Genomic DNA, 26,522 nt, shown 5'->3' with positions numbered 1-26,522 from the left:
GGAGTTGCGCAGTGAAGCGGCTCTGGTGCCGCTTAAAAAAGTGTTCCCCCACTTCTAATTTTACAAATTAAGCACTGGTTATAGTACAGCGGGATCCCCCAACCATCGCTTATATTTATAGTTTTTTCGGTCTTAAATTCCATTCAAGGTGGCATTAAAAAGGTCTTAAAAAGTCTTAAATTTAACTTACTGAAACCTGCAGATACCCTGTTGATAAAGGCTTTCCCCAGGACTCTGAATCAAGTGTCTGTCTTCCTGTGTAGATGCCTGGTGCTAGTCCATGGGTGTGAGCCGACTGGATGTATTTTACAGAAGGCTGCTCCTCACCAAACTCTTCATTGGGGGATGGGGGAAGCCTGAAGACCTCAAGAGGTATGAAAAAAACAAAACAGAGAACACAACAACTAGAAATATCAGGAGAGAAGAGAAACTTGTCATCATATACAAGGGAGCAGCCTCCTCTAACTATCCTGGAGGTTGGCCAAGTTGTCTGCCATCAGCATATCCTGGGTCTGGTCTGTAGTCTCTCTCAGGGCCAGTATTCATCAAGCTGTTCCAAGTCAAATTTTGGACATAAAACATCCTTTCATTTACTCCTACTCACAGACATGACAATACAAGCTATGTGTCATATCTCTTTAGACATTTGAATTTGAATGGCTGTACAATGTATAATTGATCATGATGAATTATATAGGCCTATTATCTAGAGCAAGACGTAATGGTTAGGCGGTGGGTATTTTTCCATGTTAACACAGCTAGTTGGTTGTCTGACAGCAAAGCCAACATAAAATAAAATAAAATACAAGACATTTACATCACAAAACATTAAAATTTCATCACCTCTGAATGGATAGCACTTTGAAGTGCAGTGCTTAAGCTCACTGAGGCAATGGAGCACTGGACTAAAAGGAAAGGCCTTTTTTTTTTTTTTTTTTGCTTGAAAATTACCCGCTTGGTTACTGGTTAATGGGTGTTGGCCTTTTGAAAGCAAACTGAAACAGACTTCCCAAACAGATATTTAAAAAAAATTAAAGATGTTATATTACTTCATTACTCATCATTTTGTTATTTTTATTTTTTTTAAAAAGCTGTTTTGTTTTTTTATATATATACTTTTCATTGGCTGTAATTGTTTTATTTCATAATTTCATTGGTAGATATTTGTACTATGTCAACTAAAAGGTTTTCATAATATTTTTATTATGATTTTTTTCATAAAAATACAAAATTAACACATTACAAACAAACAGTGGCCACAGAAATTACACATCTTACTGAAATCCCTGACATAAGATATACATAGCCCACAACCTACTTGGAAAAATAATTGCATACAATTGTGTAGGTGTACTGTGGGAGGTGTCATAGCAGCTAAATAAACATATGCACATAGAAGCGCTCAGCCCATTACAATTGATAGTGATGCAACAACTCACCATCTTGAGAGAAATAAGTGAAAAAAGGATACAAACTTACATAAATTAAAGTATTTGAAATTTTCAACAAAATTTCATAAGACAAAATACATGAGTAATCAATAAATGACAATCAATCACTAAGTAAGTAGAAATCGAACCTTATGACCCAAAGATGTCATTTTGCCAATTGTCAGTGCTGCAGTCAGTCATTCCCTTTAAGACAATATTTGTGAGTCTTTTACCAGCATATTTAAAGAAGGGTGTCTAAGTCTTAAAGAAAACTGCAGTTTTACATTTGAATTTGTATGTTAAATATTCCATTGGTATTAGCTCAAATATCAGTTTGTGCCATCCTATAATTGTAGGAGGTGCAGTATCAATCCATTTAAGCAGTATATTTTTTGGGGCAGTGAATGTAAGAATATTGAACAGCCTTCTTTGATGAGAGCCTTTTAATATGACGGCTGGGTAAGCCCAGGAGCAGAGCCTGAGGCCCATTCTCAAGGTGGATATCGAAAATCAAATTGAGTTTATCATTAATTTTACCCAGTACCCCTCAATATGAACACATGACCAGACACAGTACCTGTAACTCCCCACCTCCACATGACACTTAGGGCACATTTCTGTCAAACTCCGATTCATCCTATGTCTCAGCTGGGGGGTAATCTGTAAGCGATGCAATATCCTAAACTGGGTCTCTCTGGTTCTGTTACATATAGAACTTCAAGGTTTCAATTCAATTCAATTTTATTTATAAAGCCCAATATCACAAATCACAATTTGCCTCACAGGGCTTTACAGCATACAACATCCCTCTGTCCTTTGGACCCTCACAGCGGATAAGGAAAAACTCCCCAACTGAGGAGGGATCCCTCTTCCAGGACGGACAGACGTGCAATAGATGTCGTACAGAACAGATCAATAGTTCTGGCTACTGTGGTACAATATGTTGAAAGTATATATTAGTATCTGGCAGTATACATGTGTGACAATAATCATATGTGTATAATAACAGTAGAAGTATGACTAATGACTAATGATGGCAGCAGCAGCAGCAGGAGGCATCTGGCAGGACCACGGCAGCAGCACAACCACACACGTCACACTATCCAGGCACCGCTGCGATATGAGTTAATCTGAGAGACAGTGGAGCACAAAGGCTCCAGAGAAGAAGCTGAGTTAGCAAGATGCAGTAATAGGATATGAGAGAGAGAGAGAGAGAGAGAGAGAGAGAGAGAGAAGGTGAGAAGGTGCCCGGTGTATTATAGGGGGTTTCTATCTCTTTGTGTTTTAGATTGATTAGAAAAAACTAAAGCAAGTCTGGGCTAATCCCGCCTCAAACAGGTTTGCATGGATTATTGCAAAATGGATTGCAAGATACCCAGCAGTAAGCACACCCAATGCATTTAATCTTGAAGTAGTTTGATGTGGTCATGGAGCCCTGCTTTATTGGAAAAGGCCTGGAAGAAGAACCCATTTGTCACAAGACAGCCTCCAGTAATGGAAAAGTTGATATTTCAAGATTGGCTGAGATGAGAACAGACAAGGAACTATTGAAGTTGAGAAGTGGATGTTTTGACTTGACAGATGATGTCACAGTTTGTTTGTTTGCATCAGCAGCATTATTTTTTAGTGAAATATAGTTCAGCTGTTTTAGGTGTAATTAGCCTGCACTTGCTTTAAATTTGTCTACTCAGTCTAGGTGAGTTGATATGGAATGACCCATTAAGCTTGCATTGATTTTGTGTTTGTTTGTCTGTATTTGTTAGTGTAGTGCTACAGTATATTTATTTATAACAACCAAATTAGTAGGAATCCAAAAATCATTTGAAACCTTTTACAGATCTCTATACACCCATTCTTCGTTCATTATATCAATACTATGCAGCAGTAAATGTGGTCACAGTGAAACAAAATGGGTTTTTATGCTTCCCCGCCAGCGAGAAGAGGTAGCACTTGCTATTTACACTGTAAGTTGTTGGTGGAAAAAGCTTTTTTGTCTAGTAAGTAGTAGGTTTTCCACTTTGCATCTATACAGTCAGCTTTTTTAATTATATGTCCAGAATCTAAAAGATCCAGCTGTATTCATCTGACTTCTTATTACGTTACCTATACTATCTTGTTTGTGTTGTGCAGAATATTTGAATTTCGTAAGATCATTGGAGACAGAGAGAGGTGCAGGTATCTGGTGCCAAAGGACTATCCAGTCTACATAAACAAGGTATGCCATCTGTTCTTTCTTCATTGCTTGCTAGTAGAAGTAGCTGTTGTATTATTACATATATGCACATATGTTTTTGCCTTTAAATCCAGACAGAGGAGCACACTGACTGTAAGATCCACGAAGGATTCTTTATCTCTCCCCTGGAGCACTTGGTTCCTGGAATCCTTCCACCAGAGGCTGTCAAAGCCAGGTACAGAACATAACGATGCCCTCTTCTTCTAAGGCTAAATGTCATTATGTCACATTGGTGGATATGAGCCCTGGCTGTGATCAGTGGAACCTGTAAAGGGAGAGTTTTCCTTTTTTTTAAAAAAATACCAAAATAGGATTATGATGGATCCAATACTAATGTAATGTAAAAAAACAAAAATCAAATGAAAATTCAAGAAAACATGTTGATCATTTACAATGTGTATGTGTGCTGTTCTATCAGTCCTTACAGTGTGTATTCTTTCAGGTTCCAATTTATAGTTCCCAAGAGGTGGCAGAAGAACAGACCAGTATGTGTCCACCTGGCAGGGACTGGAGACCATGTAAGGCACTAAACCTTTTAGTCATAACATTACTAATTCCACAAGGCAGAAAATGATGAGATATGGCCAATTGTGTTGCAGATGAGTTCCTGATATTGGCCTTGTTTCCCTTGTTATTGTTCTTCTCCATTAGCTTTATTATATAAATAGTGACAATATTAAGACATTATATTTCAATTTGAAATAACACTAAAGCTTTTTTAAAATCATACTGAGGAACCATCTTAGTGTTTGGTTTTGGGTACATGTGTTCACCAAGTGACCATCTTTCTTGTTTGCTATGGGAACCAATTTAAAGGCGCATCAGCTGGTATCATGATTTAGATGCTAACACCTTGTAGCAGTAGAACCCTGGACAGATTACTTTGATGTTAACTTGAACTTGTGTGTGTGTGTGTGTGTGTTTGTGTGTGTGTGTGTGTGTGTGTAGTTTTTCTGGCGTCGGCGGACCCTAATGGCCAGGCCCATGGTCAAAGAGGCAGGGATGGCTTCACTGCTGCTGGAGAACCCTTATTATATCCTTCTGTTGCATTTTCTCATCTGCTAACCTCTTTTTTAATTTTTTGTTAATTTCCCTTAGAAATAGGTTAGACTAAGGCTTTTTTATGGCATTTCATTTTGTTGGGTTTCTGATGCTGTAGGGGCCGTACACATGCTGCGTCTTTAACCACCTGGAACACATGAGGTCAGGCACTGGGCGCTACTCTTGTGCCTACTCTGTGCCAACTGTCAAGTGCATGGAGGCAAGTTGCATCTGAGGTTGCTAAGCAACCATAACCAGCACCATATCATAGCCTACTTACCAGAAATCCTGAGTGCAGAGCTGATCTTTTTCCAGGCGTTGTTTTGTAAGTGTGTATAAGGCCAAAAGTATTGTCTGTGGGACAGATGTAAAGCTCTGGGTAGCCCTGCATTAAAATGATTAACTTCTCCACCATGTTTGACATTCACAGAAGATGGGAAAGATATCTGCCAGCTGTGATTGATTGTTCCTTGTCACATGACATGCAGTGTGCACTGCTGCGTTTCCTAATAGTTGAACTCTTTTTATCTCAGGGTGAAGCCGCCACACCCTGAAAAATAGGCACTTAGGAACACTTGCCCGCCCCGACGATGTCACTCTGGCGTTTGAGCGTGCCTGCTGCACGTCTATGGCCTGGTGAAACCATCCTGATCTAGCAAGCTCATATTTGATTTCGCTCCGCAGATCAGTCTGGCCATGCAATCCGCATTCTGGCATCGTTTAAAGCTTACCGGGTCAATCACAACCGTTTATTACTTTGGGGCGGGCACGTCATCAGAATAGGAGGGACAAAGAGCGGAGTTAGTGCATTGCGTAAACAACCAACATGGCTACTGATTTTGAAACTGCTATGGTAAATATGTTGAACGAACTGGAATGTACATTTTCTTTAAAAGCAGAACAAACGGCTGCACTCAAAGCTTTTATTGGGAAAAAAGGATGTGTTTGCCGTCCTTCCTACGGGGTTTGGCAAAAGTTTAATTTACCAACTGGCTCCATTGATTGGGAAAAAGATGGGACTCGGTGAAAACCCAGTGGCTATTGTTGTTTCTCCACTGGTTGCTCTCATGAAGGAGCAGGTCAGGGAAGCGACCAAGCTGGGAATCACAGCCATGCAACTCGGAGTCCACGGTGAGGAGGAAATCCACAAAGACAGCAACACTCTTTCCCAGACATCATCACAGCTCATCTCCGCTGCAGCATGCTGATCTATTTACAGTGACGTTGTGCTAGCCTACATGACATGTTCATTTACTCTAATTGGTTTTCCGTCTCTCCAATTGCGTGAAGGGGCACTTTGAGTGACAGCTGTTTATACCGCCCCTCGGGAATAGAGGAAATGTACACTCCGTGTCCAGACCCATTCGCGCTTTGCGAATTGGGTCTGGCAACGCCCAGCTAGTGCGTCTACACTGCAAACAATGAATCTGAGTGTTCAAAAGATGCAGCATGTCTACGGCCCCTTAAAGGGGTACTCCAGTGTTTTAATGTTGCACTTGTATCAGCTTGTGAGACTCACAACAGACAAAAACAAAGCAGCCCTGGCCAAGATTTCCTGACAGCCTTATTTTGATTCCACAAGTGCAAACCCAAGTGCTAGATGGTAGTACTTGGAGAGTATATCTTGATAAAGAAAAAGCACATGAATCAATAAAAACATAAGAGGATATGATATTGCCTGCAGCAGGCACACACATGACACTGGCTGCAGGATAGAACGCCAAAATCTGTTCTGACATCTAAAGTCCACCCTCTGATCATATGTTTGTATCTTCTTGCCATAGTTTTCCAGTGATTCTCAAAAGCCCCGTTTCCACAAAGCAGTATGGTACAGTTAAGTTCTGTACGCTTTCTTTTTCCATTTCCACGGTGAAAAGTTGTGGATGGTACCAATGGAATCGTTCCGTACCATCCCCATTTTTGGTGACCCCTGTGTTGGGTACCTAGCACACAGATGGAGTACTAAAAGGTTGAGCTGTGATTGTGATTGGTCAATAGTGGACAGTCACTCTTGCTCAGGGCCGAGTTGTGGCTGGTTTTGAGGCTTATGTAACCACTGTTCATATCCTGGAGAGTTTTACATATGTAAGTAAACTATAACTATAAAATGAAAGGATGTTTTCTTGCCTTTTGCAGCAGTTGGAGTCAGATAAAAAAATTATTTAATTCATTGGGCTGACTGCCCGTAACTTTTAAGGCTTAATGTTAACTTGTGATGTTACTCAATGCGTGATTTGACAACGTGAATCCATCAGCACACCTTAAATTTCAAAATGTGACAACTTTTACCTTTCCATTAGTTTTATGGTCTCTCTTGGATGACATACACTTTTAGTAATGAGCGGATCTTCAAGTGTTTATGTATATGAATTTCGACTGTTTCATGTGAACTGCTTATATTCTAATCCTCACTTGGAGGAAAAAAAGCATTGCGGAGCATCATTCCTGTGGGCCCCGGCAACACAAAACCCCTGTGCTTGCCTGAGAAGGACTAAATGCACAGACCCGCTATTTTTAAATATCCCATGGAGAGAGACTCTCACTGCAGCCTGTTCTATTTTGCTCTGAAAATGTCTGTGTGCAGCCTCATTCTGTGGACAGTAAATTAGGTGCAGATTGAAAGGAGGAAATACAGTGAGTACTGGATGGAGCAGTGAGTGACAACAGCTCTGCCCACATGTAATGGTACTGTTTGCGGTGGAAACGCTAAGTGGACTGATGGTCTGGGTACCATGTCTGAAGGGTTATGTTTGGTTCCAAAGGTACCATACCAAAAGTGTTTGGTGGAAACAGGACTAAACTGTGGGGCAGGCCCACCCTAGGGGGGCATAGGGCCACTTCAGGTGGGGCTTGGACCAGGGTAAAAATATTGAGTGAAACAAAATTGAATGAATCGGCTTTGTTGGATAAACTTTATTGTCTTTGTTTTTTGTGATGCCATCATGCTGACCTTTACTTAAAGGGATAGTGCACCCAAAAATGAAAATTCAGCCATTATCTACTCACCCATATGCCGACGGAGGCCCTGGTGAAGTTTTAGAGTCCTCACATCCCTTGCGGAGATCGATGGGGGGAACGGGCAGCACACCTAATGGCAGACGGCGCCCCAGACTAACGTCCAAGAACACAAAATTGAATCCACAAAGTATCTCCATACCGCTCATCCGTAGTGATCCAAGTGTGCTGCAGCCCCGACATAAAAAGTTGTTTCGAAAAACGTCATATGAACTGTTTTTCTCTCAAGAGCAACACTCTCTTCAGTACTGATGTCCAGATTCTCAAGTGCAGGCATCACCAATTCCCAGTCTGAGCAGCAAAGACTTTCCTCATCCGTTGGCATTGCTTTGAATTTGAAACAACTACACCACCAGGTTTCCAGTGCTCGACTCCGGTATTCTGCGGCTGGCTGAGGGTTAGGCTCATGAGCTGCGGCGGCTGCTATGTCCAGTAGCCTGAGTTCCGTCCGTATACTCGGGCTCAAAGAAATACGGCTCAACAAAGAAATGCTGTTCCTCCTCAATTTCAAAGTCTTCAGACATGTTGGGCTGTCCTTTGCTAAAAGACCATAGTGCAAATTATCTTTTAGCTCTGTGGTTACTGCTGTCTCCCCCTGCGGTGCACGTGTCACGTGATGTAAACACGGGTGAGCAAAGCTCATGCTTTCGCTGGTCTCGTGCAAGCGCGCACACGTGAACGCGGAGCACAGAGAAGCAGTCAGAGCTACAGGCTACAGTGAGGCTAAAAACAGTTCATATGACGTTTTTCAAAACAACTTTTTATGTCGCGGCTGCAGCACACTTGGATCACTATGGATGAGCAGTATGGAGATACTTTGTGGATTCAATTTTGTGTTCTTGGACGTTAGTCTGGGGCGCCGTCTGCCATTAGGTGTGCTATCCGCTCCGCCCGCCGATCTCCGCAAGGGATGTGAGGACTCTAAAACTTCACCAGGGCCTCCATCGGCATATGGGTGAGTAGATAATGGCTGAATTTTCATTTTTGGGTGCACTATCCCTTTAACTAAAATTCAACATGGATCATTCTTTATTTCTTTCTACCCTAATTATAGTTAATTGATAAAAAAAAAGTTGGATTGGAGGGCATGAACTTTTTAAGCTTCTGATGGGGGGCATGACAGAAGAAGTTTGAGAGCCTCTGTCTTAAACTGATGTATGGTGAGCATTTTTTCCTCCTTGACTGAACTTTTACATGGCTATCGTAAACCCAAAGACCAGCTGTAAGTTAACTCCCATTCACACACACTCCTGACTTGATTGATTGATTGGTTGATTGATTGATTGATTGATTGATTGATTGATTGATTACCAATTTGGCACTTGGTTGGGTATTTGATTTCAGACAGATGTGGATAAAAGCAAGCTTTCAGTTCAGTTCAGACAGAAAGAAGGCGCTGCAGTGTGTTTGTATAGATAAGAGTACAGTAGACAAGATAGTGGATTTTTGAAGCTGATACAGATATCGATATTTGGGAGTTAGAATATGAATCTAAGGACATTATATGGGTCCATATTCATGTTGTTACATAAACTCGTAAAAATGTATAATAATGTAGCCGTAGAATTCGAACGTACATTTGGTCTGTAGTTGATATTTAGATGAGAATGTTCGATTTCACCACTACATGGTGTTGTTCAAGCACATATTCAGTTGAATATGTGATAGCTGTAGGCTTGTTATACATGAAAGTTGTGCTTAAAGCTATAACGAGTAGCTGACTAATTGATTAGCTGATAGAAAGCAAATAAATCAGCAACTACTTAATTGGTTAGATGTTTCAGTCATTTTCAAGCAAAAATTCCAGATTCTCTGCTTACAGCAAATGTTTGTTTTTGGGTGGTTAGTTGGCCACAACATTGTTTTTGCGCTGCCAAGCAAATAGCATGTAGGTGCATGAATATGTCTCAAACTACAATGGCGAAAACATGAAATGCATCCACAACTAAAACAGGCAAGCTAACTACCAGTATTTGAAAGCAAATTTACAGAAATAAAAACAATCCAAACTCCTTCTAATGAGCGGACATGGCAACCATGGTGCACTTGCTTCGTACTGCCTGGAATATGCCACTTGGATTGAAAATGGGGTGCAGAATAATTCAAATACGATTATTTATGCAAATAAGATTAATTTATTTAATTTTTAATTGCATTTTATATTGAAAATATTCAATTAAATATTATGCAACAACGTTTTGACTTAAAAAGAGTTGAAAAAAGTGGGGGGGCAAAATATGAGTTTTTGCCCCCCCACCTTGAAAAGTGGAGGGGCATTTGCCTTACTTGCCTATACAAGTAGGCGCCAGTGAATATCGCAGTATATATTGCAAAATAAAATAAATCGCAATGTCAGTTTTTTCCAATATCGTGCAGCCCTACCACAAAGGCTACAGCCATTGACCAATGAGCATGTACCTTCTGCGTCTGCCTGAGAGGAAATAACTCCATAGCAGCAGGTGGTGGTCGTCTGTATTTGTCATTCAGAGAAGGGAAACCTGAAGACTGACAGGACGGATTCAAGATGCAAGTTAGCCAGTTTGCACATTAGCAACACAACCCAGTTTTGAAAGAACAAAGCATATTTACCATGCGCCAGTGATCAATAACACAAACAGTTAAAAACTGTTTCTGCTAAACAGCTCAATGGCTAAAAAAATAATCTTACCAGCTCTAACATGATTCAACATAATGAATTGGCCAAAAAAAAGGCAACAATAGTTGAGGATAGCCAACAGTAGGGGGGACACTGTGAAAAACTAGGACAACAGATGAGTACTGATGGCCCGATATTGACCAACGTTCGACCGTCTGACCGTCCGGCGTCTGCTTTGGTGTGTCAGGGCCCTTAAAGAGTTTGTAGCTTGCTCCTTTTAAAGAGGATTGTCAGCAATCAGCTATTGTCAGGTTGGATTCACAACAGTTAGTTTCTCAGGAGTGGTGTGAGAAGTTTTTTTGGACTGAAGCACATCGGACCTCTCCACTGTTGATATATCTTCAGTATCTTCCAAACTCACAGTTCCTCCACAACAAGCTAAATACACTTCCCAGTAGCTCCACATCGTCAATGGAAGTAGTTCATTTAAATTAAGTCAAGTCAGTTGGATTTATATGGCCCAATATCAGATATCACAAATTTGACTCAATTGGCTTTACTCCTTGCACAGCATCCAACACCCTCTATCCTCCACCCTCAGTTAAGAGAAGGAAAAACTCCACAACAAATGCAACATACTGAAAATAAGGATCAGAAGAGAAGTGAATTATGCTTCAGGAGTAATTTGGGACATTTATAGGGATGGTTTGATGTTTTTCTCCTCATAACTATCGGAATCCATTCTGTAAATTCAAGTTGTTATTCTCTGTGAACGATCAAACTACAAACTGCCCCCGGCCACTCTGCAAGACTATAGGGGAATATGGTTAAATACTAAGACAGATTTTCAGTGGACTTTTTCTTTGAAGCTGGTATGAATTGAGTTTTAACAAGGACATTATTTGTGAGTATTTTAGGCGGTCCTGTCTAAAGAATGTGTCAGACCTATTTGTGATGGGAGGGGCTTTGATCCTGGAGTCAACAGTGCTTCTCCGATGGCTGGAGAGAGAAGGTTACTGGCCACTGGGAATGACTGGCATCTCCATGGGAGGATATGTGAGTCACGAAAACAGCACATGTTCTGACACTGTGGGGAAACCCATGTATTCCACGGTTATTACACTAAATAACTATGCAACATTTGTGCCATTCTGGAGACCCATAATCACCAGCACCTTCCTTTGAATTAAAGTAAATATTTTACTTGCAAGCCTGCATACAAATACAAGTGAGTCCAATATAATACCTAATCTTACCACAGATCATACTTTTCATTAAGTCTTGTGTGTCTTTGTGTCCAGATGGCATCCCTGGCAGTGACTAACTGGCCAAAGCCCATCCCTCTGATTCCGTGTTTATCCTGGTCCACAGCCTCCAGTGTCTTCACCACGGTAACCCTCTCTCTATCTGACATAGATCAATAAGAGCATTCAGTCATTACAACAGCATTAAAATTGACAGTATCACCAAACATTGTAGTAAAGGTGTAAGCATTTTTCTCATTAGTGGTTGATAGAAACTGTGACAGTGAGCAATCAAACTGCAGCCTGATTGTTTGGATTATGAACAATAATAATGAGCCTTGTGCTCAGGCCTAATGTTATCAGCTCTAATGATACCCATATTACACTTCAGACTGGCTACAATACAGTATATGAAATGATGCCATAGGAAGGTTTCTTGTGCAACTGGACCAATGGCCTGTTGATTTAGCTTGTACTTTGATTCTTCTCATGAACATGAACTCTGTAGCAGTGGTCTTAAGTTTAAAGAGGTATTATAAATCTTTCATATGACTTAAAAGAATGGTTTACCAACATGTCAGACAAAGGACATTTGATAAATAGTAATAAATTGCATCATTTTATCTTTAAAATGATGATATTTGGGGATGAATTTGTAATAGGACATTTTTAGAGAGCAAGAAAATTTTAATTTTCATGGGATAAATTTGAAAATAGTTAATTTTGTTGTCATTTTTTTGGTATCAGTTATTGTAATATTTTTATTTTTTATTTTATTTTTTTAATGCTCCTCTCCATCAAGAAAAATGCACCAATTTGGCAGGAAGTTTCACTTTCATTTATACTTTTGCAAACTTAAAAAGCAAAACTTACAGTAATAATCTCAAAGATTTTTCATTTAGATAAATGTCTGTTAAGTCACTATCTATTGCTGAAATGAGGTAACACAGTTATGATGTGTGAATGAATAAATGAATGAATGAATATGGACCTGTAGAGGGTAGAATATGAGGGTGATCCACTTGCGAACAATTCCAAGTTGATTTGGGATTTACAAAAGGATATTGTGCCCTGTCAGACGTACAAATGGTTTTATAAATCTGAGTATTTTTTGGTGCACGCCTTTTTCAGCTTTTGTCAGCCATTCTCTTTTAGTATGGATTAGGGCTGTGACAATAACCGCATCACCGCAATACCGCGGTCATGTGATGCCTACCGCAGTGAAGAGGTCATCACCGCACCAAATGAAAAGGAGGGAAAAAAAAAGAAAGAAGCTAATTCATCATGGCGGCGGATCTGGTTCCAAAGCCAAATGTTAAAAGAATACTCTGACGATGTAGGAGTTATGACCTTTCGCTGTCATTTTCATATTGAGACAACATGATGGATATCGTTTTTGTGTCTGTATAGTACGTCCAGTGGCTGGGTCTCAGCGGTTAGCATTGGGGTCAGCAGAGATAAATATTTCTGGGGTCAGTATGTCTGGCGCTGTGATCCGCGGAGGGATACACCGGTGAGCAGGCACAGGCACAGACCTAGCCTGTAAACAAAACTCAGCTGTTTATTTAGCCTAACGATATCTCCGGACTATAGTAGTAATATGTAGCTGCAATGGACGACTTTGAACGCGATTTTGAGGAGTTTCTTGTAGCGGACACAGATCCAGAGCCATACCTGTTTGAGCCGGAGCATACAGATGAGGAACTCCCAGGTGTTGGATGCTGAGCGGGCGAGAAGAGAGGCTGAATCCTCCAGAGCGGCGGAACAGCAACGGGCCGAGGGGAGACGGAGGTCAGGGGAGGACTGGTGGTGTAGCTGCGGGGCTAGCTAACATATTCCTACGGAGGTGGAATCATTTTGCTGCACAGAATGGGTTTCGGTGCTACCATCACTGGGGAGGCTAGAGATATATCATCAGGAGGAAAACCGCCACAGAGAGTGCATCACAATGAGTGCATCACAATGAGTGAAATCTTTGCAGCAATCACTAAGTTAAACTGGAAAAAACACCCCAGGGAGAACAGGCTCTGATTGGAGGGAGAGCTAACCACGCCCACTTAGGAGACAGGAAGAGTAACCATTTTCTTAACATTGGATAAGCCTACGGTGGGGTATCTCCTTTATCCAATATCTCTGGTAATATCGTCCGTTTCGTGTCTTTGTTTGCTTTTACCGAGTGACCTAGCGTGCCTGTCCCAGAGCCAGCTGTAGCTGTTGCTCACCGGTGTATCCCTCTGCGCAGGGCGTAAACACACTATAGTTCATGTATCAAACCTCTTCTAAAACGACTAAAACGGACCCTCGTTTTTTGAATTAATGTTTAAACATGTTTATTTTGAATGCACGTGCAGAAATGCCAGCTTCAGGGTTTCTGTAACAGTTAGTTGTTCACTTTTACTGTAGGCAACGATATCCATCATGTTGTCTCAATATGAAAATGATAGGGAAAAAATACATACTGTCACAGCCCTAGTATGGATGTTTCTCTTGTTTTTTCTTGATGATTAAAATTGAAGCCCAGGGGCAACTCTGTGTGCGTTTTCAATCACTTATTGTCCTGCAGTAAGTATGACCGTGTGTGTGTGTGTGTGTGTGTGTGTGTGTGTGTGTGTGCATGCGCGCGCACCTGCATGTTTGTGTGCGTGTGCGTGTGCGTGTGTGTGTGTGTGTGTGTGTGTAGGGTGTGCTGAGTAAAGCAGTGAACTGGACAGAGCTGGAGAAACAGTATGCCATTAACTCAGTATATGAAGAGGAGATCATTAAGCTGTTGGAATACTGTGGGGTATGTTATCCTTCAATTTTTTTGAACATCACTTATTCATACTCTTACATAGTGATTGAACATATGTAGTATTCATAAGGTACAGGTGGCTCAAAGGTTACAGTTTTGGTTTGAAAAGGATATTACCGATGCTAATGAGCAAGTATAAATGTGGAAACTGTATAAATAAATTGAGTGATAAGTTGATCAATCACTAGAAAATGTATCAGTGATGACTCGAATAATTACATTTAAGTAAGTGTAAACATTTGCTCATTGTAGCTTCACAAATGCTCACATTAGCAGGGCCTTTTTTGTTTCATGCTTGTTGGGCTCTGGTCATATGTTATGGGCATCTGTCATAATGTCAGTCAGAGAAAATCTCATCAAGCAGTTGCCCTTTTATATCAAATGGTTCTTAAATTAGATTTTGCTCTCTGAGAAAGGGAGCTCTCCAAGAATCAGCACAGCAACAAAGATTCTGCTGGAGAACTAACAGCCCCTTATGAAACACATACATTAACACACATTAGCATCAGTAAGTACATTGTATCTGTGTTTTGGTGTGTGTGTCCACATTCACCAGGCTGATTCCTTTAAGATGGGTCCAGAGTTTTCGAAGAATGTGGACCCTTTAGAGCATCTGTTGGGCCTGTCTGGAGATGACAGAGCATCAGTGGCTCAGAATTCCAAAGCTGGAGGGGAAGCTGAGGCTGAACGAGGCCTGTTGATTGGTGGAAGCCCTGAGGGGGGCAGGGCTAGAGTAGACCAATTGCTATCATCTGTGAACAGCAGTGGAATGAGCTTGGACACTCTACCAAGGTAATCTGTTAAGTTATTGTGAGTAAACGCTGCTGAATGAGTTCCAAGGACAAGCCTAACACAAGCCATCACGTTTATATTTGTAAAATCCACTTTTGCTCAAAAATGCATGTGTGACTTTTGTTTTCTGGACATATGTTCCACATACTTCAATTAACACAACTCATTTCAAACATGTTACTTGTGTACATGTTGGTAAGGTGAATAGATTATAACACCTAGTTATCATTAATAGAAGGTAAGTACAGTCTGATTTGTTTATAATCTATAATGAGGATTTCTAAATCTAATTGTTAGGATAATTGCTGACATGCCATTTTTATCATATGTGCTGTTATTGTCAGACATTCAACATGTTATTCCTTAGAACAACTTACTTATCCAAAGGGAGGCTGTTGTTTTTTTGTTTTTGTTTTTTTGAGACAGTCAGTTAGGCATTGGTCGATATGAAAATTTCATGTTACAATCATCCAACTTGTTCCTACTCCTGACATGTTAAATATGGCGGCTATAATTTACAGTCAAACCAAAGTGGATCCAAACATCAGACCTGTAGGTTATTGGAAGATCTTCTATTTCTGGTTTGGTAATGGTGTTAATAACCATCTTAGAATGAGCTAGCTGAGCGTAGCTGTCTCACTGGAGTAGAATGTTCTGGTTTGGTGGTGGAAGGGGCAGACAGCATGTTGCCTGCTCTGTCCTTTGGGCTGCCTTGTTGGAAAAAAAATATATTAAACACAGTTTAAACTGTATATTGTATTTTCCAAATGTAATAGGATAGTTCAACATATTCGGTTTGTAATGCGTATTGAACCGAAAGTCTCGCATTGAACATTTCAATAGGAATACGAGTATTGTTATTATTATTGTTACTTTTTGGAGAGAACAATCAAACAATGTTAAAAAGCCAGGCTAAGCTTACCCAGCAAAACTGAGCAGTGTGATGCCCCAGTAATTGGAGCACACCCTCCTACCCCCCTTTCAAAAAATGCTTGCCTGCAAGCTCCCCTTGCGGATCTGGCAAGACGAGGTGACAGTTTCCCTGTCCTGGGCAAAGTGTTCCAGCTTCTTCTTGGCTGATTCATATGTGGTCTGTGAGCCAAGGTGTCTGTGTGTAAATCATCCATGGGTCCCTTAAAAAGGCACTATAAAAATGCAGGTTAATATTATTTTTATTATTTTAGTTCTTTGTTTTTTAACTGATTAGTTTTCTTTTTCTTTTCTTAGAAGCCTTCATGCGAACAGCACACTGCGTGAGAAGAAGACGGATTCAGCCAAATTCTATCGGCCTTCATTACATAAAGAGTCTATAAGCTTCATGAAGGGAGTAATGGACGAATGCACACACATGGCCAACTTCTCTGGTAAGTTTGATGGTGCAGACAGACAGATTTACGGAAAATGTTCCTGGTTAGTTCCATAACACAAATATGACAGAGCTGTGAGTTTGTTGGGACTGTTAAACAGCTAGTTGTCAGATGTTAGCCGGTGCTGCTGTTGTGTTAGCTCATGCCAACTAGACAGACAAACTGATTCAGAGGAGAGTGGCAGACGGTCCTTCGGGGCTGCGTCTAACCTAACAGAAAATTTGTGGATTTTTCTTATGTCAGCTTTGAATTTATGGTTTAATAAGCCAGTTGAGGCCTGGTTGTTCAATAAATGTATTTCAGATTGCACTTTTTTCCATTGTTGGCCAATTTACCTTCCTATTGTTATGCTTGATTTTTTTTTTTTTTTTTGTGCAAGTATTCGAGTACTCTACTTGAATATGAAAGTTACTTAAGTTGCCCATCCCCACTTGAATCGGATGTGTGGGAGCATTTTGAATATCTACAAATGAACAGGGAGTTGTAGATGGATATCCAACTTGCAAAGTGAGCTGTTGAAAAGTGACTGCTAAGGGTCAAACACTTGGAATATCTACCAACACTTTTGAGATAGTTATCCATCCAGTCATCGATGATGTACTGAGCTGGACCAGAACAGTTTGAACTCGGGAGTCGTTCACAGCTGTTACTGTTTACTTTGGCTATCTTGCAGGAATATAATTTAACCAACTGAGGAGGAATGTTGAAGGGGCTGTGTTTCACTCTCTCTCTCTCTCTCTCTGTCTTTATCTGTAGCTTATGTTCTGTATAGCCTGTTCCCTTTCAGCCTTTATAAATTATTTTTTAAAAGCCAAACGTTACTTTAAAAAAAACTAAATGGATATAATGGTAATATATATAATACATTATTATTATTATGTATTGCTTGAATAATTATTGTTAAAAACCCGTGACATAGTGATATTTCCTCTGACAGTAATTGTGATATCAAAATCTCTTGTCGTTCCATCCCTACCCGTCACCCGTCATGGAGTGAGTTACTGAAGCTGTGTATGATAGGAGAGAACTTGTGCAACAAGTCAAGATCAAGACCAGGACAAGATGCCTGAACAGGCCTGTCATGAAGATTTCTTCAGTAAGCTGGGGAGTCCACATGAATACTTCCTGACACAACCTGTACGCATATATATAAAAAAAACAACAACAACAACAAAAAACAGATCAGACATGTTATGTAGATTTGTGTGTTAGCATGAAAAATTTAAAGAAAAAAAAAGAAAAAAGATGTGTTTTGAGAAGTGATATAAAAGATGTTGCAGGTTCTCTGGCCTCAGATCTTCAGACAGGGAGTTTCAAAGCTGGGGGGGGGCACTGACTTGAGCTGAGACTTATGCAGTGTTCACACTACAAGTGACACAAAAAACAGGCTACAAGTCATTTGTAGCTGATGACCTAAAGCTACAAACTGACTCCCGACACTTGTCACTGCAGACGGACGTGCATATTACAAATTAAAGTTAAGCTGGCCTCAACTTTTTTCAGCGCTCCAATGATGCTGTGAAGCGTCAACCAGTCATATGTTTTTATGCCTCTGTGCTGGTGATATCTGTTGTTAGTGGCATTTTGTTTTCAGGTTGTCCATCTGTCCCATCCTTGTGAACACAATATCTCAAGAATGCTTCAAGGGAATTTCTTGCCACAAATGTCCACTTGGACTCAGTGATGAACTGATTAGTTTTTAGTGGTCATATGTCGAAGGTCAAGGTCACTGTGACCTTGTCTGTCTCTTTTTTTTTGTGACTGCTATATCTCAAGAACACCTTAAAGGAATTTATTTAAATTTTAAACAAACTTCCACTTGGACTCAAGAATAAACTGATTAGAATGTGGTTGTCGAAGGTCAAAGGTCAAGGGCAGTGTGACCTCACAAAATATGTTTTTGGCCATAACTGAATAATTCATATGCTCATTATGAAAAAACATCACACAAATGTCTAAAAGGATAAAATAATGAAGTGATGACATTTTATATCGAAAAGGTCAAAGGTTCAACTGTGACATCATAATGTTCTGCATTAAACACTTTTCTGGCCATTACTTAGTGTCATATCTCAGGAACAGAAGAGGAGACATTTAGTCAGATACTGAATTGGTGACACTAATCTTGGGCGTCCACCTTGAAACTGTGCTGATTATATAGATCCTCTTTGCTGTCGGGGGGAGATGTGTGTGAAGCATCTGTGTTTTCACAGATATGGATATAAACTGTAAGAGACACTTGGCTAGTGCATGGAGGCATACAACCCTGGGGCGGTATTTCTAGTCTTTTCTAATTGTGGTACTGTGTTAGTACATTGCATGGGGATGCAAATGGTGTGGTGAAATGCATTGTTAAAATGGGGCTCAGATATTGAAAAAGCGTAGAATAGATAGATAAGCGTAGATATATCTGTGCCATATCACACCATATCAGAAGCAGAGATATATTTTTTGCCAAATACAAACTTTAGATGACGATGAGTCAAGGTGCTTTATGACCAGTAGCAGACACACACACATGCCCATGACAATGTAACTATGTTAATGTGCGCTTGAGCAACACTTCCAACAGCGACTCAGCAATAATGTAGCTGGGCACACTGTTGCATTGTCACTCACCTCGTAGTATGAACGCAGCATTAGGGACAGCCAGCAGAGCCCTGCCTCTGCTGCACTCTGGCTCATAGGAGAGGAACCATTCAGCAATATAACTTGTTAGCGAAACCATGAAGTACTGTACTTTGAAGGTCATCAGTCAATCCTTAAAATCAATTCTAAAACGTCATGGTAACCCTTCAGAACAGGTGATATGATCATGTCTTTTAGCATTTCTTAAAAGTAGAGCAGCTGTGTTTTGGACCAGCTGAAGGCATGAGATAGTTTTGGCTTAACCCCAAAAACACAGTGAATTATAAAAATCTAATGGAGATGATATAAAGCACGTTTGACCTTGTTGAAGCTGAGAGAAAATGTCAGTTTTTGAGAGGGTTATTTTTTTCCCCTCAAATAAAAGGCAACAAATCTAATGTCCTGGCTGCAGGTTTGATATTTGTAGAGGAAGACCCAAGATGTTATCCATGTAACAATGCTGCTCAGTATTGTGTGTATGATATGTCACAGTGGCAGCATGTATACAGAAATAAACGTCACCTGTCCTTCCCTGTATCCCAGTCCCTGTAGACACCAGTCTCATTATCGTGGTCCAGGCCAAAGAGGATGCCTATATCCCTCGTACAGGGGTCCTCAGTCTGCAAGAGATCTGGCCAGGATGTGAAGTCAGATATCTGAATGGAGGACACGTCAGTGCATACCTGTTTAAACAGAACGTCTTCAGGTAAACTTCTTAACTCAAAGGATATCAAAAGATGTGTGGTCAGGTATCAGGTGTGTGAGTTTGCTTAGTTAAACAGTGCTTACAAGAAAACATTTTGTGAGTATTAAGGTAGGGCCACACTTTGTATTTGGCTCCCTTCTAGTGTGACTTCCAGTGTTGTCCTGCTATTCTGTACTGTAGGAGGTCAGTACAATGATTAGCTGAACCTGTAAAGCTCTGTCACACTTTAATTGCTACCTGCTCCTCCCAGTAGCAACTCTCAGGTCAGTCATCATGAATATGATGACTAGACTCAAACACATCAAAACAACACTTGCAACTCTACTTTGACTTTAACACCCATGACTCGTGACTGCACCTGGACTTTAGCCTTTTGACTACACGGAAAGATATCAAGTCATTCCAAGGCTAAAGATTAATAATTTGAATAAAGCCAATCACTTTGCAGAAGCAGGAGGCAAAGGTGCTTTATTGTAGAGAAACAGATGATATCTCAGACATTAAAACATGTAGGCAGCAGGGCACTGACCACTGCTTTTGCAGATTTAAATGACAAACATATCTGTGGCAGGTCATATCAGCTGTAGATAATTATTATCAATGTCTTAGAATACCTCCATAAAAGGTCAAAATGAAACTTTGGCTGTTTTTCTGGTTAATGTGCTCTGCAAGCTACATCATTCTCACAAGTGGACAATGTGTTCAACAAGACCAACCATGTGATGAGTTTTTTCTAGAGAGACAATGTACAGGGATCCCATGGTCATGAAATTTCTGGAAAAGTTATGACATTAGAGAAACAATTTTTAAGGGCGTGGAAATGGTTTGGAATGAATAGAATGTTTTGGAAAACTTTTGAATATACATAGTTTGGCTGTAGTTTAAAATATGTTCATTAAAATCCCTAAACATGTCACTACAGCATCACATGATACATAGACCATACCGGCATCGCATCATCGCCAGGGCGGCGTCCCCTTTTGGGGCACATAAGATCTGTGAATATTTACTTAAAAAGTGTGGTTAATCGCTAGATGATGCTGGTGACAGTTAGTACTGGGGCTGGGTATCGCCACTGATTTCCTGATTCGATTCAATCCCATGAGTGAAAGAGATTCTCGGAGAACTAATTTAACATTTACAAGTAATTATTTTTTAAAAAGAATACATTCACAACAGGAATAAAACTGAATATTTCATAACTAAATGTTGTTTCTAGAGCAGCTACGGTAATATTAAAACAGCGAAGTCACACTGGAATCAAGTCTAAAATGTTAATAAAATAAATCATATTCCTGACATCACAATACTGAGTGAAGTTTAGAAAGTATAAAGAACACAGACAAACAGCGTGAGGTGGGATGGGAAAAGATTGCAGAGCTTGTAAATAGGTAATGTGATGCACTACTGCGTGTAATAAACAGAAGCTGTATCAACATTTTTATATCTTGACAGTGTTCATATATTTTAATATAATTTGCTATATCGTGTTATCCAGCTGTAATCTGATGGAGGCCAAACACACTTGGCAGCAGCTCAAAATCAAACACAAAAAATATACATAAAATATTGTACAGACTGGTAAAAATTAAGCCAATTACTACTCATCAAACATCTTAAAAGCTGATATATAATTTAATGGTTTTGTTCATTTTAACTTTTGTAACAGATGTTGAAAGCTTTTTCCAATTTGATTAGAACCTCAAACCTACAGCAGCCACAGTCACATCAAGTCAGTTTTATTTATATAGCTTTAAAGTTTATGGAGTTCATTTGAAGGAATTGTGCAATAAAGCCTATCCTCATAAAGATGATTATGATAGTTTTTTTGAGACTTTTGAGCCAGAGAACTGTTGATTTCTCACCTCTCTACTTGCATTTACATGAATTTGGGTGGAATTCTGGTTGCATGGGGAAAAAACAAATTCAAACTTGAGTTGGTCAAATCCCAGACCGATTTTCACAAACTACAATCACTTTTATACATCATCTCTTCTTTGTCATGCAGCCTTTTGAAGTGTTGTTGTTTTAGAATTGATTTGGTATCTGTTTTATTTCCAGACAGGCCATATATGATACATTCGACAGATTCTGCCTGAAGTATCCCAACCTGCACTAGCCATGGCAGGCTGAAGCCCTTTCCTCCCTGCCCTGTAACAGCACCAGGATCAGTGGCTCTGGACATTGGAAAAAAAACGTGCCTGTTAATAGATCAGAAGCTTTGATTTTTAATTCTTTACATTTTCTACCAATAGAAAGAGAAGGGTGTGTGCCCTGGTACACCCCCCAAAAAATAGTGGCTAAAACTGTATAAGCGTCACAAATGTTGTGGGATGTTCCCGCCAGTATGTGGTTATCAAACCAACACTCAGGCCTCTAACCTCACTCTGGTAAACTGGTGTTTACAGACAAGAAGCCTGTGGCAGTGTCCTGTTTTCACTGGTCCACATTACCACCACACTGGATGTGTCCTTGCTGATGTGGCTGTGTTAACAGTATTTCACCTGGAGAAACTCTGGATTGGAAATACAGACACACCCTGTAATATAATACTGATATCATATGAGAAAAATATCAACTCACTGTTGCGTGACTACTGTAGAAAGTTCATTACTACAGTTTATCTTAAATTACAAGAAGAAAGTAAGAGGTATAAATACAACACCAGGGTTCAACATTAATGTTTTTTTTCACTTGCATCGCTAATAAATGAAACAATTTGTATAGGGGCAAGTAAGAATTGACTTGAGGTAGGTAGATTTCTGACCTACTTGCCTGAAATCAATCTTTACTTGCCCCTTTATAAATTGTTTAATTTATTATCGTTTATCAAATAACAACAAAGACTAAAGTTAATTGTCATATTTAGTCTTTATTTAATTAAACTCCTGTTTCCAGAAAAATAGAAATGCTCACTTGCGCTTCAGTTCATAAACTTTGTCTGTACCCGCCGACATTTTTTCATGATTTTCCTCACTGGTACTGTGCACGTGCAACTCTCAGCAGACACAAGAAAGAAGGAAATGGTTCACTCCTGAGCTACTTAAATCATCAGATCTGGAAAAAAAAGAAAAACATTCTGATGGCAAGGTAAAGCAGTGAAAATATTATAAATATAGCATACACATAATCTTATATTGATTCTTTTCTGGGCCTTTTTTAGGTGGCTAAAAACGAACTCATTGAAGCAGTGTTTGCTCAGCACTGTTTGATTTTATGTACATGATGTGAGGATTTTCTACCCGGAAGTTACTGTAAATTAACACTGTGATTTGGTCTATAGTCTTTTTCATTGTTTGTGGCGGAGTCAGCCATTCAAGATTAAAATGACCTGCCTGCACACAATCACAGAAACAATGCAGCATGTCATTGATTTGATTGATATCAGCCTCACTGTTTACCGTTCACCCTCCACAGAGACAAGTTTTTCTAATATATTTCTCTCTATTAAAAAAGAAAAAAGAGAGATAGAGTTCTGAGGTATGAAAAACAGGCTGCACACCCCCAAGTTTACAAACTACTGTGGTTTGTGCAGCATGAAATCAGATTGCAGTTGCTCATGGTATGATGTAAAAAGGCCATTTATCAGTAGTTATTTTGGCTGCACTGTAAACAGATTAGGGTTGCAGTGATATACCGGGTTTCAAGGAAGCCTATACCTTGATATAAAAGTTGATGATTATCATACCAGGTGCATTTGCTTTATTTACAACATAGAAAAAAAATTCAACTGGACGTTGAATCCCCCCTTTATTTTCAAAGGGGAGACTTTTTACAAATATTTCCAGCCACAAAATGGTTTCACATTTCTATTATATTAATATATACAACAGTTAGTTCTGACCGAGTAATCTGATTGGACGAGAGGCATTCCGTGAGTGCTGATATAGAGTATAACATCACTGGGACATGTAACAGTAAAATCACTCCGCTCACAGGTGTTATAAATATAAATACAACCGTTAATTAACCAACTGTTACACTCGCTACATTGACGCAAACTGACACTAGCGTTACACCAAGAAGATGGATATTTTCCCTATAACATTTGAATTAAAGGACCTCCAGTTGTGTTTGTCTAACATTAGCTGACCTCGACAAACAGGAGAGGAGCAAAAATGAAGCGAACACGGTCAGGCATTATCAATGATCATCTGATGAGGTAGGCTACTGATGAGGATGAGGGAGAGAGGAAGCTGAATCCGGCCGTGTCAACATCCAGGTTTGCCAACGTTTCATCAACCGAACTGGACGAAGTTACACAGCTGCAGATCAATGTAAATACAAAGTAGGCTAGCTTGTGAGTTCCTGGCGTGTGTGCTGCGTTGCCTGGCAACAGACTGGGGAACTTTTTTTTTCGCGGAGCTACATAACATAGGCTACTAAAGGTGTGTTCACATCGGACTTTATATTTTTTTCACTGTCGCTCGGTTCGCCCCTTTGATGTCGCTTCATCACTCAGTTGCAATCACTCGTCAATGTGGCAGAAATCAACAGACTCGCGTTTTCGCTTTGATGACGTCATTGAAGCGATCAGGGAATATCGGGGGGGGGGGGGGTCTTGACTGTCATAACATGTCAGCTTCATTAAAAGTATAGCTGCAAATTAAAAGCAACAATAGATGTAAAAGCACACAGACACAATGCATCTGTGATCAGTTCCCTAATTTAATTTTAACAATTTTTTCAATCAATCAATCAATTTCTCGTTTTATTTTATGGAAGTGATCAATGTAAGTGCACTTGTCCTAGAGCCGCCACGACAGTTTTTATAATGCAAATAGCTCTGTTTAGATAAAACCTACAAGCTTCTCTTCTATGACTTTTCCTAAAAATGTGTCTTGTATGTTTTTTGAGGCCTATAAGTTACAAAATGAAACACACTAGACTTCTGAGCATTATACCTCCGACCGCGGCAGACCGCTGCTAGATGTTTCACCTTTTCCACAGCGCATCTCTGTGTCTGCTGTTCGCTGCTGAATTGGTAGCGTACAATAAGTTTATCAGAGCTTTTCACTGAAGACTCTTGCCTGCTGAGGCTAGTGACAAGGTTGATGAGAGCAGTGAGACCGAACCAAACTGTAAAGCTGTGGGCCATAAATTTAATACAGTTAGTTGAAAGAGGCTAAAAATCTCCGTAGAGCTGAAGGGAAGTGCAGAGATGGTGATAATTCACTGTGGGTATATTACTAGCAGCAACGCAAAAAAAAAAAAAAAAAAATGCAGCTTTTTCTCAGTTTTTTATTATCAGGTTTTCAAGAGCTCACACTGGATTTTCGCATGTACACACACAACAGCTAGGTCACTACTCAACTGGCAAGACAACCAATAAGTAAATTAAACCATAAATGTACAATAACACACTTCAAAAGTAATCATTTTCCCAGCATAAAGGGGCCCCATGTCTTATTAAATTTGGCACATGAACCTCTTACAATACACCTAATTTATTCTAATTTAACAAACTGAAAAATGTCTGTAATCCTTGAGGAATGACAGGGGGAGCAGGAAATTCCCATCGAACAAGTACTGGACTCCCTTAGCATCTGACTGAGAGTCCAAAGGGACTCAAAATCTGACTGTGGGATCAGTTGGTTCAACTGGAGATTTGAGATATTGTGTGGAAAATTTCAGACCATTAATTGTGCAAAGAAGGGCAAGACCAAAACATATAGACATGGGTAACAGGTTTCACAAGTAGGGCCAACATCACCATAAATCCTAGAAAGCCTGACCTTAGATAAATGAGTGTGGCAAAGGATTTTGCAGGAAAATTAAAGGAAGTAAAGTTGATTGGGGTGAGTGAAGGCTGTCAAAGATGTTGGTGCAAAGGAAGCAGCCTCTGTATTTATCCTCGTCAGAAAAGAAGTTGATTTCTCCAAATAGAGCCGATGCTGGAGCCTCCTAAGTTTGGCAGCCCAGTAGTGAAATCTAAAGTTGGATAAAGCCAAACCCCCAAGGGACTTTGACCTTTGCAGCAGAACCCTGCAAAACCTGGGTCGGGACTTTACCATTCAGATTAACTGGGACAAAAACTATCAATTTTGATGAAAACAGACTGGGGTAGGAAAATTTGTCAACACTTGAAAAGATGGAACAGTGTCCACAGAGTTAACCTAAGCTGCAACTAATAAGGGCAGCTGAGCAGCTCTCTGAATATTGCTGTATTCCAGTTACCAAGGGGGTGATTTTGAATTTGATAGATCTCCAAACTTGACCATAACCTGGATACCAACGTATGTAAAACCATATAGGCAGTTTGAATGGGAAATTATGTATATGGTTAGCTACATGTAAAGGAAATAATTTACTTTTGTCCAAATTAAGTTTATAACCTGATATATGGCCAAACAAACGAAATGTTCCGAGAGCAGCTAGCGCAGACACAGAGGTTAGAAACATACAGAAGCTGGTTATCTGTTTAAAGGGAAACCTTCTGTTCAATGGCATTTCTGGTTACACCAGTTATGTTAGGATCTGAGTGGAGTGCGATCACAAGCGCCTCAGTGACTATAGTGAGTGGACACAAGGGGCAACCCAGCCATACAAAGGGAAGTTTTCCAAGTGGGTATTGTTGGTTCTGACTGAAGCCATGGGAGAAGTTTTGAGCAATTTCATCCAGGACAAAAAATTCTTAACCAAACCAAATTTCTCCAGTGTGTGGAGTAAAAGTTTTTCT

At 39.9% G+C, this 26,522-nt stretch overlaps 1 protein-coding gene across 1 annotated transcript in view; it reads left to right on the top strand.

Annotated features, from left to right (window-relative positions):
- The window catches only part of abhd18 (abhydrolase domain containing 18), a 29,519-nt gene extending 6,331 nt beyond the window's left edge, over positions 1-23,188 (top strand). The window contains exons 2-14 of the mRNA XM_050042064.1: positions 264-372; positions 3,561-3,645; positions 3,738-3,838; positions 4,106-4,181; positions 4,612-4,696; positions 8,914-8,941; positions 11,233-11,371; positions 11,617-11,706; positions 14,240-14,341; positions 14,907-15,142; positions 16,370-16,506; positions 19,681-19,843; positions 21,905-23,188. Of these exons, the coding sequence (XP_049898021.1) occupies positions 281-372; positions 3,561-3,645; positions 3,738-3,838; positions 4,106-4,181; positions 4,612-4,696; positions 8,914-8,941; positions 11,233-11,371; positions 11,617-11,706; positions 14,240-14,341; positions 14,907-15,142; positions 16,370-16,506; positions 19,681-19,843; positions 21,905-21,962 (1,392 nt within the window). The 5' untranslated portion in view covers positions 264-280 and the 3' untranslated portion in view covers positions 21,963-23,188. The remainder of the gene's footprint in view (positions 1-263; positions 373-3,560; positions 3,646-3,737; positions 3,839-4,105; positions 4,182-4,611; positions 4,697-8,913; positions 8,942-11,232; positions 11,372-11,616; positions 11,707-14,239; positions 14,342-14,906; positions 15,143-16,369; positions 16,507-19,680; positions 19,844-21,904) is intronic.
- Positions 23,189-26,522: the final 3,334 nt, after the last annotated feature.

Source organism: Epinephelus moara, chromosome 4 (assembly GCF_006386435.1).
Source record: "Epinephelus moara isolate mb chromosome 4, YSFRI_EMoa_1.0, whole genome shotgun sequence".
Taxonomy (NCBI): domain Eukaryota; kingdom Metazoa; phylum Chordata; class Actinopteri; order Perciformes; family Serranidae; genus Epinephelus; species Epinephelus moara.
Note: the sequence above shows the minus strand (reverse complement) of the source record. Positions and strands in the feature narration are given on the sequence as shown.